The 16646-nt window shown below is 56.6% G+C and overlaps 2 protein-coding genes across 5 annotated transcripts in view; one reads left to right on the top strand and one right to left on the bottom strand.

Moving 5' to 3' along the window:
• Positions 1-3496, top strand: part of BCL9L (BCL9 like) — a 28042-nt gene extending 24546 nt beyond the window's left edge. For all 4 annotated transcript variants that reach the window (XM_026505616.4, XM_026505614.4, XM_026505615.4 and 1 more), the window contains one exon: positions 107-3496. In XM_026505616.4, the coding sequence (XP_026361401.1) occupies positions 107-1200 (1094 nt within the window). In that variant the 3' untranslated portion in view covers positions 1201-3496. The remainder of the gene's footprint in view (positions 1-106) is intronic.
• CXCR5 (C-X-C motif chemokine receptor 5) lies at positions 3459-14820 on the bottom strand. The gene is made up of 2 exons (XM_026505617.4): positions 14739-14820; positions 3459-6113 (listed from the first exon to the last, which is right to left on the bottom strand). Exons 1-2 carry the CDS (start codon positions 14793-14795, stop codon positions 5046-5048), a joined length of 1125 nt encoding a protein of 374 aa, XP_026361402.1. The 5' UTR covers positions 14796-14820; the 3' UTR covers positions 3459-5045.
• Between the last annotated feature and the right edge of the window lie 1826 nt (positions 14821-16646).

Genomic DNA, 16646 nt, shown 5'->3' with positions numbered 1-16646 from the left:
CACCCCTCCTGGCGTGGCCTGACTGGGGGGTGGGGAAGAGCTGAGTCCTGTAGCCTCCCCCAGCCGGGTGCACACAGCGCCTGACCCCCTCTCTCTCTCCCCACAGGGATCAGCAATAACCAGCCCAGCCAGCTGCACTTGAACTCAGCTGCTGCCCAGAGCCCCATGGGCGTGAACCTGCCAGGCCAGCAGCCCCTGTCCCACGAACCCCCGCCCACTATGTTGCCCTCCCCTACCCCTCTGGGGTCCAACATTCCACTGCACCCCAATGCGCAGGGGACAGGAGGGCCCCCTCAGAACTCGATGATGCTGCCTCCAGGGGGCCCAGACTCCCTGAGTGCCCCCTGTGGCCCTGTGCCCAGCTCCTCCCAGATGATGCCCTTCCCCCCTCGGCTGCAGCAGCCCCATGGTGCCATGGCCCCCAGCGGGGGTGGGGGCGGTGGGCCTGGCCTGCAGCAGCACTACCCTTCGGGCATGCCCCTGCCCCCAGAGGACCTGCCTAGCCAGCCGCCGGGCCCCATGCCCCCTCAGCAGCACCTGATGGGCAAAGGCATGGCTGGGCGCATGAGCGACGCCTACCCCCCGGGCGTGCTCCCTGGGGTGGCATCCGTGCTGAACGACCCCGAGCTGAGCGAGGTGATCCGGCCCACCCCGACGGGGATCCCTGAGTTCGACTTATCGAGGATCATCCCCTCTGAGAAGCCAAGCAGCACCCTCCAATACTTCCCCAAGAGCGAGAACCAGCCCCCCAAGGCCCAGCCCCCCAATCTGCATCTCATGAACCTGCAGAACATGATGGCGGAGCAGACCCCCTCCCGGCCCCCCAACCTCCCGGGCCAGCAGGGCGTCCAGCGGGGTCTCAACATGTCCATGTGCCACCCCGGACAGATGTCCTTGCTGGGCAGGACAGGTGTGCCCCCGCAGCAGGGCATGGTGCCCCACGGCCTGCACCAGGGAGTCATGTCCCCGCCACAAGGCCTCATGGCCCAGCAGAATTTCATGCTGATGAAGCAACGGGGTGTGGGGGGCGAGGTCTACAGCCAGCCCCCCCACATGCTCTCCCCACAGGGCTCCCTCATGGGCCCCCCGCCCCAGCAGAACCTCATGGTGTCCCACCCCCTGCGGCAGCGCAGCGTGTCTCTGGACAGCCAGATGGGGTACCTCCCGGCGCCGGGCAGCATGGCCAACCTGCCCTTCTAGCGGTCCCCGGGGGGGGGGGGCTGGGGCGATACTGCAAATATGATAACCTTAAAGAAGTTTCTTCCCCTCCAGTGTTGGGATGGCCTGGGTCAAGGGGTGGGGTGGAGGGGTGGGAGGGGCTCGTGTGGGGAGTGGCGTTTGTGGAAACCAGAAGTGCTGGCAGCTTAGGGGAAAGTGGCAGAGCGGGGTGGGGGGTTTTGGATTGGGGTTCTATTTCCGCCGCGGGGACTGCCCCTCCCTCACCCCTCCCCAGTCCGATGGAGCCTCTCTTTTCCCTCGTTCTCGGCACCCCTCCCACTCTTCAGCTATGCTTTCAGAGTCCTGTTATGGAATCCTGGGGGGAGAATCCTGGGGGGGGAGTGGGAGGAGAGGAGAGGTCTCCCCACTCTGTCCCTTTCTGCGCTGTCTCCTTGGCTCTGTGTTGCTGGGGTTTCACTCTCCTCTTGGTTTCTCTGCTCCCAGCTGTTTTTTCCTTCTGTCTTTTCCTGCCTCGTTTCCTCTCCCTGCTGCTGTGGCTGACCCCCTCTCCCACCCCTCCCTGCAGGCGGCTGGCCAGGTGGGCAGGCGCCAGCCGCGACTGTAAATAGTACGCTGAGCTTTTGTGCGGGTTTGTGTGTGTGCTGTATTTCTGTGTTTTGATAGAAGTCACAAACAAGAAAAAAGGTTAAACCCTTCCCTTCCCCCTTCTTCAAATTATTGCCCCTTTCCATTCCCCTGGACTCAGGACCACGCAGTTCGACGCACGCACCCGCTGTTTGCCAGGTCTCTGGGTCCGTAAGGCTACCATTCCGGTCCCTTCCCCAGATGGTGAAACGACAGATACCCCGCACCTAAACTGAGGTCAGACCACCGAGGCTTCCACCTGGAGAGCCCCATCTGAGCTGAGACACCCCCCCTCCCCCCGCCAAAGCGGCAGCCAGTCTGCTGCTGAATGAATTCAGGAGAACGTGTGCTCGGGCACGCATGTTTGCCCCACACAGGGGACCCGGGGCTCTGGCTTCCCAGCTCCGGATGTCTGGCATCCGCTGCTGCTACACCTTAGCCAGAACTTGAAGTCCTTCATCCCCCGTGTGGAGTGGGGGAAAGGAGGAAGAGGTGGAGGCTGTGTGGCTCCTTGAGCGGGGCCATGGAGCAGTGGCCCAGCAGCCCAGATGGTCCTGTGCCTGCTGCAGCAGCCCTGAGCCGGGGAAGCCCCAGGCCCCGACTTTCCCAGGAGCTGCCACCCACTTCCCACCAAAGGCGGAAGGAAGAGGGTTTGGCTGAATCGATCTGTCTCCCTCCAGCCTCTGCCCTTTGAGGATGGGTTAGAGAAAGTGATGGAGAAGCAGGGCGCATCCTACCTGCCCGCTCACTGGCAAGGTCCCGCTGCCCGGGGCTCGGGGCTCTCTGCCTGCCCAGGCCCAGCCACTGCCTTCCCCTTGCTCCCCTGCTCTTTCCCAGAACTCCCCACCTGCCTCTGGTCAGAGCTGAAGCCATACAGACTCAGTGTTTTGCCCCCTTGGCCCCAGGAGTAAAACACTTCTCCTTTTCTCACTTCCTTTCCTGCCTTGTGAGGTGGCAGGGCAGATCCCTGGCCTTTGTGCCCGAACTCCAGGGCCAAGGGCCATTTTTAGACAAGGTGTCTTCTGCCATGGCCCCGTCCCCAGCCTTTCTGATCTGCAGGGTCTGGCCTTGCATTGGCAGCTGTGTTACAAAGGGAATTTGCCCCACTTTTCCCAGTCTGGTGCTGTCCTCAGTCCACCGTCAGCCAGGTCAAGTGCTTCCTCTGGGGCTGGCTGGCTGCAGGCCCCTGCCTTCCCCAGCACCTCCCTGGGGCCCCGGGGGCCAGGGCCCCAGCACCTGTGGTTGGGGGCCACCTGCCTTCCATCCTGCCAGGCGCTTTGCCCACCCTGCCTCAATCTGGGCCAGTGAGCCCCCCCACCCCTGACCCAAGGCTCCCCAAACTGACTCTTTTAAGTGTTTCCTGCCCAGAGGAGAGAGGGGTCAGACTGCAAAGGGCCGAGTGTCCTCCCCATTCTCCTCTTGCCCCATCTCCGCCACCAGACTAGCTTTCCAAGGTGAACTCCACAGGCCAGCCTACGTCCCTCCATCCATGGCCATACCCCCAGCCATTTTGTACCATTATATAAATATATATATATAAATATAAATATATAAATACAATATGTGAAGACATCTTCTTGGTTTTTATTTTGAAACAATTTTTAGGCTTGTTCCGGGGGTCTCTGTGCTGCCTGTACTGTATTGACCTGTTTTATAGGTGCCTTTTTATTAAAAAGAGAAAATTAAAAATCCAGCCTCTTGCCTTTTTGCTTCCGTGTCTGGCTACTCCACTGCCCAGCTTACTGTTGGATGCTGGGAGGGAAAAGGGGGGCCCCTCAGGGCTTTCCCTGTGTTCCACGGTGAAGAGACAGCCTCCCCCCTCCTCCCCCGGGTCACAGCTCTGATTTCCACCATGGGGACCTCCCAGGGGGCTTGGCTGGCTGCCCTTGAGTGGGACTGGGCCCCCCAGATGTGCCCTCGGCAAGGGCAGGGGTCCTGGACATCCCACCCTAGCCAGAGCCAGGGCTGCGGAGGAGGGTGGGAGAGCCCTCCCCGGGGAAGGCGGGCAAGGCAGGCACGGAGCCGTTTCCTCTGGTTCCATCTGAGTGGTACCCTCTCGGGCGGGGCTCAGCTTCCTGGGGCTTGGGGACTTCCCTGCTTCTCACCCTGCCCGGCCTGAGGGGATGCCTCGTGGCTTTTGCTGAGGCCCAGAGAGGTGGCAAGCTCTGGGTCTGGCCCGCAGGCAGGGGGCTGGATGAGATGACCCCCAGAGGCCCTTTCCAGTCTGTCGTTCTTCTCTGGGGGTCTACATCTCTGTTCTGACACTTAGCGAAGTGCTCCCTCTGTGTGATTGGGACCCCTCTGCTGCTCAAGTTTCTCCTGGTTGTGTGGCTTGTGGAGAGGGGGGCGGGAAGGAACAGTCTGCCTCCTTCCTGATCAGTGCCCAGACCTACCAGGGCTCCAGACCCAACTGCCCCTGGCCCATACTGGGACCTCTCCACCCTGGGCAGAGAAGACAGCTGGCTTTGGTCTCTACTTGTCCCTCCTTGAGGCTGAGGAAGGAGAATCTTTTCTTTCAGTGGCTTTTCTCCGCGGGCTTGGCCTTAGTTCTTCCTTAGCGCGCTGGCTGATCTCTGAGGGTGCCTGGAGTCTGCCCTCAGTCCGCAGATGTCCTAGGGCCCGGTGACATGGGGCTGGCCTGGTGCCACTTAGGTCAGAGCCAGGAGTGGCTTCCTGGATTGGGTCGGTCGGAGTTTCCTGCTCTGTTAAGATGCGGGGCTGGTAGCCTGGCAGGATGTCTGTGTTTGTTAGGGACCAAGATGTTAAGGACACATTCTTTTGTCAGCTGGCCTTCCCTCTGCCTTGACCTCCATCTCTCCCTCTTGTGCTCAGCCTCTAGCTTCTTTCAGCAGGAGGGGTGAGAGGAGAGGTGGGTAGTTGTGGAGGTCCGTGGTCCAGAAGATGACGGAGTGCTTTCTGGGAGGGGACTGACTTTCCCAATTGGCAGGGGCAGAAGTAAAAGTTGTTTCTTGAGCTTTCAACGGTTACGATGAAAGAAGGGGATACAGATGGGCATAGGCATCCTTTGCTTTGCCTTCTGGCTGCTTCCCCTCCCTGGACTACAGCTTAGCCCTGGGGCTGGAAGAAGAGCTGGCGGGGATGTCCTGGAAAGAGGGCTTGGCTCTAGCTGCCCCGTATGAGGATACTGGCCAAGGTGAGCTCTTAGGATCCCAGCTCCTATTGGAAGGGGTTCCAGCAACACCGCATCCCCCAAGAAAAGCAGAAACAAAGGGGACTAGGACCTAGAAGGTGGTGAGGGAGGTGGCATTCTCGGACTCAGAGAGACTGCTCTTGCGCCACGTAGGGAATAACTGGCAAAGGGAGGCAGGGCCGGCACAGCCCAGCTTGGTCAGAAGGCGCGACAGGTCGCTCCGGAACTTCACGCCTGCGAAAGTGTAGAGCATGGGATTGAGACAGCAGTGGGCCAGGCCCAGGAACTCACTCATGGTGATGGCCACGGAGAGGTAGCCATTCAGCTCACAGCTATAGCCCACGGTCTTCAGCCTCGCCAGGGTGTCCAGGAAGATGACGATGTGGTAGGGTGACCAACAGAGAAAGAAGACGCTCGTCACCAGGATGGCCACCCTGACTGCCTTCTGCCTCTGAGGGCGCCGCTGGGCCTGGCACAGCCTGTGCACCACCCCGACATAGCACCAGCCCATCACCAGCATCGGCAGCAGGAATCCTCCGACGTGGTAGAGGAAGCGGGAGGTGAACCAGGCGTTGGTCTCTGCCCGGTTCTCCTGGGAGAAGGTACAGCGTGGCAGGGAGTCGTTGTGATGGGGTTGGCTGACTTTGGCGAAGAGGATCTCCGGCAGGGCGAAGCAGCAGCCCGCCAGCCAGATGGTGGCACAGGTGATGTGGATGGAGAGGAGGCGGCGGTGGCGGTAGGCGTGGACAGCGTGGACGATGGCCAGGTAGCGGTCCACGGCGATGCAGGCCAGCAGCAGGCTGCTGCAGTAGAAGTTGATCTTGTGCAGAGCGATCACAGTTTTGCAGAGGAAGGTGCCCAGGAGCCAGCCCACAGAGCCCTCGACCACGGCGAAAGGCAGGATGAAGACCAGCAGGAGGTCGGCCACCGCCAGGTGGAACAGGAAGGTCTCGGTGGAGCTGCGCGTGTGCCGGTGCCGCTCCAGGATCACCAGCACCAGGATGTTGCCCATCATGCCGAGGAGGAAGATGAAGCCGTAGGCCACCGGCATGAACACGGCCTTGAAGGATGTCAGGAGGGGCCCCTCGACCGTGGAGCAGAGGTGATTTTCCACCGTGGGGCTCTCGGTGATGTCGCTGTAGTTGCCCAGTTCCCTGTACTGCGAGGGCGAGGAGACAGCAGGGTGGGGGGCTGAGGACCCGTCTCTCCCCCCACACACAGGGGCCCTGACGCCCCTGTAGATTCCTCCTGTCCCCCCACCCCCCATGCCGCCTTTGTCCCTGTACTCCCAATATGTCCCGCTGACCAAATCCCGATCTCCCCTTGTGTGTCCGGGAACCAATCACTTTGCCTTCTCCAACTTCAGTTCTCATCTGTAAAAGGGACTAATGCCTCGCAGGGTGGTGACACAGATGCAAGGAGATACGTAGTGTGTACAGTGGGGAGAGGCTTCTCAGAAGGGCACCTGTAAGTTACTTTGTGTTTACGTGTCCTCAGATATGGAAGGCTGCGGGCTGTCGGGCTGGAATAGGAGCTTCAGTTTGGGGAATGGATCTGGTTGGGGCAAGGAGCCATCTGGGCCATTTCTGAACAGAGCAGTGGGCATTAAAGACTAGGATCTTGCTGGGGGGTGGGGGTTGGGTAGCTGCTGGTGTGGCCTCCTGGCTTCTTCGTGGAGTATCTCCCTATTCCTGAATGTCTTCATTATCACCGACATGGTAGTAATAGCCTGTTTTGTTTAATCTGTGCGACGAGCTTGGGTGTGTAATATTCCTATCCTACCAATGTGTCTTGCTAACGGTAGGTCGGGTGTGTTTGAACCCACACTGACCCACCTCCAGAGCCCATTCTGGGGTTCCCTCCCTGCTAGTTCCCATCACCACGCACTTCCCTCCTCTTCTTTCTTCTCTGCCCCAGAAGCAAGTGAGGAAGGGGTGGTGTTCTTCCAAGAGAAGATGCTATGCCCACTTCGTCCCGGAAACTCCTCCTCCCTCCTCCTCCCTCCTCCCCGCCCCGCCCCGCCCCTCCCCACCGGTGCTCAGGTTGTTTACCCAGCTAACCGCAAAGGAAGACATGGTATCTGTTTTCATACCTTTCACTCACAGCTGTCCCTCCACACCTGCTCCTCCTCACTTCCCAGCCCTGTGCTCCCCCTCCCCCCTGCCCCCTCCCCCAGACCCCTCCCCATGGTTTCAAAACCAATTATAACCAACTTCTGTGGGTTGAAAAAGACACTTCTATAAATGATGAGCCCCAGGGAGGGAGAGGATGGGAAAGGATACTCTGCACAGAAGCTCTAGTTGGTCTCACGTTGCCCTTCTTCCAGGAGAGCCAGGGGCTTGTACAAACAGTGGGTGGTTGCACTGCCACCCGGGGACCCCAGTTGTGGGTTACACACTCACTCTCAGTGGGCAGACCCATTCTCCAGCCTGTGTCTTTCCTTCTGGTCCCAGGGGCAAGTGGGTCTGGGAGAAGGGGGTTGGGGATACATTTGTGCGATGACCTAGCCGTCTGCCTCCCCCCACCCCAGCGTCCCTCCACCACAGCCTCAGTCCAGCCCTCCTTCACCCTACTGCCCAGGACTACTGTCTCTCCATGGCCCCATTCCAGCAACTTCTTCACTTTTGTCCATCCCCTACCCTCGGCAGGGATTTTCCAACCCACAGATCCCATCAGTGTCCTGCGTCAAGTCCTTCACTGTTTCCCCATTACCTGTAAGCACGGGGTTTTCTTCTCATCTTTAGCCCCCCCCCCAATTTCACATTTAATAGCAAAGCCAATTATAAAAAGAAGTCGTGCGATAAAATTAACCAATAGAAGATTGGAGTAAGCCAATCCCAGTGCATTCATGCAGTCGAATACAATGTGGTCCTCAGAAAGGAAGGTTTGTCTGCACGTTCTCTTAGGGAAAGATGGTTAGCCCACAGAGCCCCATTTCAGACCCGATTGTGGGGTACTCCACACAGCACGATCCCCTGGACTCTCTTCGCAGGGTTTCCTGGGGCCTCGGCTCCTCTCCTTGCCTTCAAACCAGACTTCTCCAGTCTTGTCTTATGTGGTGTTTCACACCTAAGCTCTTGTTTAAGAAAAACAACTCTACTTTCATTTGAAAACCATGGACTGGCAGGATGAGGTCCGCCCTCCCCTGTGGGGGCTTGAAATGGCTACAAGATATTCCCCTGACTTTTCAAACCTTTCAAACCTCATCCTCTACTGGGCACCCTGTCCTCCAGGTTCATCATTCTGGTGGCTGTCTGCCCCCAATACCCCAACGCACCCCTGTCTCCGAATCTTTGCTCCAACTCTTCCCTGTACGGAGCTCCCCGTGATTGCCTGGCTAAGGCCAACGCTTCCTTCAAGGTCCCACTCAGCCCTCCCCCACGCCCCCCCTGCCTAGCTTGGGAGGAGAGTGTCTTCTTACGGTCTCATCTGCTTGTCTTTAGTACGGCACTGGGCATTGCCGTGTGCATGCCCTCACTAGACGGCGAGCTCCTGAAGGCAAGCCCTCTGTCCCCCTGACAAGGCCGTGTGTTTCACGCATGGCAGGCACGCAACAGATATATGCCAAACGGCTCTGAGGGCAGGTTCCCAGAGACAACCAGGTGCCCTTGTATTCTGACACCTTACTCAAGTCCCTCTCTGGGCCTCTGCGGAGACTCAGACACTCCTTTCCCCCTTCTTCCGTTCCCGGCTCTTCCCAATGCCCTTGACAGCCTAGCGCCTGTCTTGGGTTCTCTCGCCATATTGGGAGCTATGTCCAATATTGTCATCAAATCCCACATTTGACTCATGTTGGAATTCGGCAGGAGGTGAACGGGGAAACAGCGAAAGGAGTAGTCTCCATGCAGAGCAAAGCAGTTCAGACCCAGGACGAAGAGATGCGGGGGCCTGGGGCCATCAGTGGGACAGGACTGCACCTGTCTCTGGGAGGAGCCTGGCCGTCCTGCAGCCCCGTGCGGAGGTCTTAGGTACGGCCAGCCTATCTGGCCCAGAAGGCCCTTTATGAGAACCACTCAAGTCCCGACCCTCTAAACCAGCCAGGCTGATTGGTTTATTGCTCATTTGAAGTCAGGACAGTGGGATGTGCCCCCGGGACCCTCGAAGCCCATCTCCTGAGAACCCAGGTTTAGAAGGTGGTTGAGGGGAAACGATCTTTCCCTCCTCGCCAAGCGCTATTTGTTCGGCAAAGTGCTCAGGCAGGGAGGGGAACATCGGAGGAAGCTGGTTTGAGGGGTGCTGGGAGTTGTTAGTACATCTCGGCAGGAGGTGTCAAACAGACATTTTGGGGGCTTGGGAGTGGTATATGTCAAAGCCACTTCCCATACCTAGGGGGTCGGTCACCTCCACCCCTCCGCAAACCGTGGAGGGAGGTAGTGAAGCAAGGTTGGCTCTGCTCTGGGGGGAAGTAGAGGGATCATGGGTCCTATCTAGTGTGGGGAGTGGGGCACAAAATGGACCCCTCCAAGAGTCATACCCGGAGGGAGCTCAGTGCAGACAATCTGGCCGAGTGCTTACTCATTCTTTGACATCAAAAGCCACAGGGGCCCAAGGCCCTCACGCACATTCATGCTGTGACAGCAGTGTGCACCTGGTATAGACAGCCACGTGCCCAGGTCGGCCATGACAGCATGCGGCCTAGGCAGACAAGAGCGTGCACAGAAGCTAGGGACTCGTACCCCAAAAAGGCAAGCAAACACGAGGAGCAGGACGCAGCTGAGCGCTGAGCCAGGAATCTAGGTAGAAGATTGCTGTGAGCACTGGGGATAGGGCAGGAGAAGGAGTTAGAATGTTCCAGGTCCTGGTATGGAGGAGGAGAGAGGGCGGGGGGAGGGGGGGCAAGTGCATCACAGCCCTGCCCCCCGGCGGGCAGACCAGCAAACGTTTGCTGACCGGATTCTGTGTGAGCAGGTGGGATAGGGGCTGACGGGGAGTCCTGGGGGTCCATCCTGGACCCCCTCCTCTCCTAGCCTCTCCTCCCCGTCTTGGGTGACATGGCTGGGGAGCACTTCCACAATGTAGAGCTCTCCACAGCCTGGAACTGGAGGCCCAAACTGACCAGATGGAATTGGTAGGGAACAACGGAGAGACCGAGACCCGCGCGTAAAATTTCAACTGTCTGGGGACAAGTTTAGGGAAGACCTGGCTTACCGACAGTTGATGGGAAAAAGACCCGAGAATGTGTCGATCGCCAGCTTCAGATGAGTCATGGGGTGACGTGGCTGCTAAAAGGGCTGCTGTCACCTCACCCTAGGTGAACAGAAACCCGTAGGTGGGCAGCCGACACCACCCCGGTTTGTTTGGTCTGGACAAGGGTGACCAGTTTGCTGAGGGGTCTGGAAATCCCCGCCCTGGGAGGAAGTTTTACTGGGCTGTGGAGTCTGGGCAGAAGAAGACTGGAGTCCAAGAGAACTGCCTTCTTCGAGGACTAGAAGAGCGGCCGTGGGCAAGAGGGCAGGACGGGCTTATCGTGGGAAGTTCTATAGGGCAGAGCGGGAGGAATGGTCAGAGGTTGAGGTCCGGGGTGTTTCCATTAAAGGAGAAAGAACCTTCTCCCAGGCAGAACTCTCCAGCAGGGGGCTGGGTCCCCTGGGAGGAAGAGGAATGTCTGAGCTCAGGTGTGCAGGGAGGGATTCCTGCCCTGGACCGGAGGCTGGGCCCTGCCCTCAAATGCCCCTCACACGCAGCTCCCATGGCTCGGATTCTCTGGCTCTCCTGCTCTGCCCAGGGCTGAGCGTGTTCTCAGCATGATCCCCGTCGAGCTCAGCACCTGCGTGGGGGCTTTGTTTCCCTAGCTCGTCTGTCCTGTAGCCAGAGAATGCCCCAGACGGACCGTGCTGCTCAGCGCCCAGGCGAAGGCAGGGCTGCAGAGTGTGGGCCCATCCAAGCAGAACCCCACGACGCCAGGGGCCTGAGTCATCCTGGCTGTAGGAGGCATCTGCACACAGATGGAAGTCAGCGCCCTGGACATAAGGAGCACACGCAGGCTCCATCACCTTCTATGTCCCTGTCTGGATATTCCCAACCAAGAGTCAGGAACTGTGAATGGGGCCAGCCGGGCCGGCTCTCCTTCCAGCCTTCCATGGCTTGGGAGGGGAGAGGATCTAGAGGATTGAGACTGGGCTAAGGGCGCAAATGGGGGCCTGCGTCCCTAACCTCACTCTTCCTTTTGAGGGTTCACACTCCCAAAAGACCATCTGAGACTCCAGCTTGCCACTCGTCACAACACCCCCTTGCCCCCTGCCCCCCCCTTTCAGGAGCCAAACTGCCAGGCTCCTCTTTCCTCTCTACCCGGGGTTTGGGGTCAGGCCATTAGGAACACGGTACTGCTCTGCATGTGGTTCTGGGGGGAGACTTGAAGCTACTCCTACCTTTGCACTGAGTCTTTAGGTTTAAGGGGGGGTCCTCTCCTGGCGCCCCAAAATCAGTTTGCGCTTTGGGGACAGTCACACCATCTGAAGGATAGGTAGACACGTATCCTAGGTGTTTACAGCCAACTCTTGAAACTATCTCCTGGTTCAGTAACCACGTGAAAGATTTCGTCCTGTCATTCCTGAAAGACTACTCAGTCTTGTGTCTTGATTCTCAGCGCCTAATCCATGGCCACTTTTTATGATATTCTGCCAGAAGGGTGGGATCTGGGTCCTTAAGGCAAGAACTCCTGATGGAGACTGAGGTCTGTATGGCCCAGCCCAGATTCACCCCAACACTGACCTCTCCCCAGGCTGGCTCTGGGTCTCTCCCTCATCTCTCACCCCTCAGGTCACTCCCCTTCCAGTTGAGGCGTCCTCCCCTGGGATTCCTCTGGGACTTTTGATCTATTTTGAGGGGGGGCTCCTTCCCTCACCCTAGGCTTAGCCCAGAGACAGCCCGGTTTTGGTTCCTCTTCCTTACCCCTTCTTGATGAAATGAGATGGTACATGTGGACAGGCTTTGCAGCCTGTGGTGCTCTGGTCACAGCGAAATGGTTTTGGGGGATCATCACTGAGGAGGAGTTGGGGGAGCCAGGTTCCGGGGCCGGGCGAGATTTGCTCTGCTCTCTAGCAGCTTCCTTTCCTGGCTGGGGTGCAGGGTGAGACTGGAGGCGCAGTTTCTGCCTGGACCCTGTAGGTACCCAGCCCAGGCCCCAGTGTTGTCAAGGGGGCTCTGCACTCCCAGATCAGGGTTCCTATGAACAGAGACTTTTCTAGGTCTGCCTAGATCTGCCTTCCTAGCAGGGTGGGTCCCTGGTAGGCCCACCCCAGGGACCTGGCTCCTTACTCCCTGTGCTTAGCCCTCTAGAGTTATATAGATGTGCTTAGCCATCTATAGGGGTCCACTGTTTATGGGAATTAGCACCTCACCTTTAAAAATGGACATTGTAAGTGGCTAGAGTTGATCTTAGAATTCAGGAGGTGGAAGGGAAGACAGGATGACCAACACTTGGCTATGGCCAAGGGCCCTCAGTTCTTAACCTAACATTAGAGTGGTGAATCCTGTCTTCTAGGAAAGTGAACCAATACTTGGTTTGGACGAGGGCAGGAAAGGGAATAGGAAGTAAAAAGCGTAGAAGCGAGACTAACTTCAGAGAGAAATGGCGGGCTAGGACCTTTAATACATCCCAAGTCAGTAAACACGTATTGAGAAGCTACTAGGTACAAGCTACTATGCTCGCTGCTCTGCCATCCCAGGGTCTCTGTGCCGTGAGACACTGTCGAGGTGGCTGTTAGAACTGTGCATCACCCTGCTGTGAGTGGGTGGTGGGGAGAGAGAAGGTCTGTGCTCCCAAGGGGGTAAGAGCCCTGGAGAGAAAGAGTGTACGGGGAGCAAGGGAGGGCAGGGTGAGGCACTGGGAGCTGCTGGGAGAACTCCAGAGCCTGGATGGTCCCAGGACTCCCCGGCTCCCGACTAGACTGATCGAGGGAGGTCAGGCGTGTGGGGATGCCTGGCCCAAGACCACGTATGTGAGTTGTGACATGCAGCAAGGAGCCAGGTCTGTCTCCCTGGGCTGTCGGTTTTCTTTCATATATGGGCCATGCCCTGCTGTCCCCTGCCCTCTGCCACCACCTGTCTCTAGTAGGTCACGCAGTGGAGTGAGGCATGCAGTTAGGGGAAACTCTTGAGGTTTCTCAGAAGCCAGGACCGGCCAGGTCTTGGGTAGGTTACGGTGTTATCCAACTGGGTCAGGGTTCGTGGTCAGCTCGGAGCTGTGGGCAGAGGAAAACACCCACTAACCTAATCAGGTGAGGCCAGGGGCCAGGGTGGGAGCCAGGGTGGGAGCGCGGTGCCTTGCCAGGGCGGTGGAATTCTAGTCTGGTCTAGGGTGTCGCCCAAACTCGGTGATTACCCTCGGGGTCAACTTCATGGGCAGGTGACCCGACATTTAGAAGAGCTCTATGCTTGATTTAATGCTCTGCTGTTGCTATCTTGAAAATCTTCATACTTTTTGAAGAAGGAGCCCTGCATTTTCATTTCACATTGGGTCCCACAGGTGACGCAGCAGGTCTGATTAGACGGATGGTTCTGTTTTTATCTGGGGATTGGATCTGAGAGGCCAGACTTTCGGGAATCAACTCTTCCCCCCCACCTTCTCCCCTTGTGTTACCTAGAGTTCCAAGCTTTGGGATCTGGGCAAGTGAGAGGCAGACTTTTCCAAGCAAGTCTGGGAACATGGTTGGTAGAATTCTAGAAGAGACTCCAGCCGGTGGAGCTAGAGGGTGTTGGGGAACATCTCAGGGTGAGTTTAGGGTCAGGAGAGCCAGTTGGTATAGGAGAAAGGATTTGGATCGTTTATAATCCAGCCCAGAGTGCAGCTCAAAGAGAAGTCCTTTCCTTAGGAGTGCCATTGGCCATGGGGGAAAAGGAAGAAAGGAAGAAAGAAGTTCCCAAAAGATCCTCGTGAACAGCCCCCTCCTGCCTGTACACAGGAGCCCTGGGTCTCTGTTAAGCTGTTCCCTACACACATCCTTTGGGATCCGGGTCAACTGAACCACTCTGGTTCACAGGAGGGACTTGGGTGGGTGGCAGAGTGATGCTGGGACCATTTTCTTAGCCCATCCAAGAATACCTTATCTCTAGAGATTCCAGTTTTTTGAGGGGGGTCACAACATGCTTTAAAACATTTCTAGGATTAACACAGAGTTCTCCCACCAACTTGGCATCCCTGTGCCCCCAGATTCTCACCCAGTGTGTGGTCCTCTCCCTTGCTGACCACCTTGTCTCACGATTCTACGGTTCAGCTCATAATTATTGTCTGAGCTTCTAGTGGGTGGGGTTTTTTTTTCCTTTGTGGATAGACTGTAAGCTATTTGAGGGCCAGGACCAAATCCTCAACTTCTCCATCCAACACAAAATGTAGTACCCCGAAGAGAGAATTGTAGAGCGAGAGACGAATAAATATCCTGGAGCAATGCCAGGTTCCTGACAGTAAGAAAACCTCCAAAGTACTTTCCCATCTGGGCCCTTATTCCAGCCCCAAGAGATGAGGAGAGGATCTTCTTTTTAAGAATAGAGAGGCAAAGTGAACCGTTCCAGGTCACATAGCAAGTCAGGGAGGATGCAGGACCGGAACCCGTACTTCCAATTCCCCCGAAAGAATGTCTATTTCAAGCAACAGCTCTACTTATCTGCTTCCTCCAAGGAATGGGAAACTACAGTCTGACAAGGCAAGAACCATGGGGCCTGCCTCCTTGATTTTGCGAACCCACAGCGGGAGGGGGCTCCACAGCTAGCCCCTCTTCCCTGGGCCCCGGGCACAGACTATTGAGAATTCCAAGGAGGGCCTGGGCGACCATCTGTCTCTACTCACCACGTCCTCCAGGTTGTAGTTCAGAAGATCCATGTCCAGGGTTAGGGGGTAGTTCATGCTTGTAGCCGGATGTCAACCGGGCTGGTCACTGACTGATGTGGAGAGGCTCCCTGTGCCTATAGCGAGGTGGCAGCCGACAGCTGCAAATTTAAACAAATGAGCTGCGCACTGTCTCCTGGGGCTGCGTAGGACCCACTGTCTGCCTCACAGCTCATCACTTTTTTTTTCCACTGGGTCTTTTCTGTTTTTTTTTTTTTTTTGAAGAAAAAGGGAAAATCCCCACAGCATCAGTGCTAGTCAAGCATTTCGGCCCTTTTCCTGGCAATGGTTGCCTCAATGGGGCTTGTGACGGGTGTGACGGCTGCCCCTGGCTTCTCCTCCCTGTACCTCCCCATAAGGGAGTCGTACCTTATAATGAAAACCACCACACCAGTCAGTGGGGCAACAAGGGAAAGTCCACATAGAAAGGGAACAGGAGGAGAGCCCTTCCAGGACCTCTTCTCCCAGCCGCCTTCAAATCTTCACCTTGCTCACCACTGGGGCGACGGATCATCCGATTCGCCCCAGACTGAAAGTCCCTTGTCCTGGGAAACCCCTTACTCCAGGCAAATGGGGACACTTGGTCACCCTACTTGCTACCATCCTTTGGCCCAGGCAGGGGCAAAACCCCTTCCCTTTCCAGCTTAAGTTCAGGAGAGAAAGGTTAAAAATTTTCAAAGGGAACAACACTAAAACATTACTGGAAGTCAAAAATGAAATTACCCAAATTACCAGCACAAAAATATAAGTAGTCACAGAATCACATTCTGACTCAAAAAGAATGATGTTCTAACTACGAATGAACTTGGTTGGCACCTAATTATCAACATCAGAGGCTACCCAGCTGGCATAGATGCTTACACAGGAGGACCCCGGGGTTCAGAATGGGAGAGGAATAACCCCAGAACCCACGGCTAACCAGAGGCAAAACTGGGCCTCAAAGCCAGCTTTCCAGACTGCCTACTCAGTGTTTTCTCCACACCAGGCTGCCACTCCCACGGGCTCATGCAACCCTCTCCTTTCCCTCAACTCTGTCCTGTCTGAGGCCCCCTTCCTTTAAGAAGCCCCTTTGTAGGCATTGATCAATGTCCCCTCCACGTCTCCTCTTTGTGCCTTTTCTTCCAGGAGAGGGCATTGCCTCTTTTGGTCCATAACAACGTAAAAATAGTGACAGCTCGCCGGGATACCCACACGGGACATACTGCTTCTTTGCTCTTGTCATCGTCTTCCCTTCCAGCCAGATTACCATTTGCTGGGACTCTTCCCTTTCCAGTGCCTTCCTTCATCTTTTCCTGCGTATTCATCCCCCTTCTTTCCCTTCCATACACCTTGCTTACAACTCCCACCGCGCCCCCAGCAAATACAGCTTTCTTGGGCTTCAACAACTTGAGTTCTTGGCCTCTGTTTGGGCTCTTGGGGCCCGTCTTTCCCCTCTTCATTCACTCACTAGCTTCAGCAACGGCTTTCAAGGAGGAAGAACCCCAGGACAAGGGGTAGGAGTTCCTCTTCCGTACTTCCAGTGCTGAAACGTTCAGGAGGAAACTGCCCCAATGTTTCATGTGTCCCATGCTTGCTAAGCACTCCCCATTCTTCCAGCCCCACACCCGAACACCCCTGCCCCTCCAAACCACTGATACATTCCATTCGTTTTTGTTACTCTAAGGACATTGATTAGGATGGAACATAAGGGCACCTGGGGGCTCAGTAGGTTAAGCATCGGAATCTTTTTTTTTTTCTTTTTAAAGAATTTATTTATTTATTTGACAGAGAGAGAGACAGCCAGTGAGAAAGAGAACACAAGCAGGGGGAGTGGGAGAGGAAGAAGCAGGCTCATAGCGGAGGAGCCTGATGTGGGGCTCGATCCCATAA

The sequence above is a fragment of the Ursus arctos genome, unplaced genomic scaffold, assembly GCF_023065955.2.
Source record: "Ursus arctos isolate Adak ecotype North America unplaced genomic scaffold, UrsArc2.0 scaffold_22, whole genome shotgun sequence".
Classification (NCBI taxonomy): Eukaryota; Metazoa; Chordata; class Mammalia; order Carnivora; family Ursidae; genus Ursus; species Ursus arctos.
Note: the sequence above shows the minus strand (reverse complement) of the source record. Positions and strands in the feature narration are given on the sequence as shown.

What these genes read in the sequence shown, in the direction of transcription:
- CXCR5 (XM_026505617.4), bottom strand. Translation starts at nt 14,795, where the DNA reads ATGAACTACCCCCTAACCCTGGACATGGATCTTCTGAACTACAACCTG. An exon ending in ACTACAACCTGGAGGACGTG is followed by an intron (nt 6,114 to 14,738) that starts GTGAGTAGAGAC and finishes TCGCCCTCGCAG; the next exon opens with TACAGGGAACTGGGCAACTA.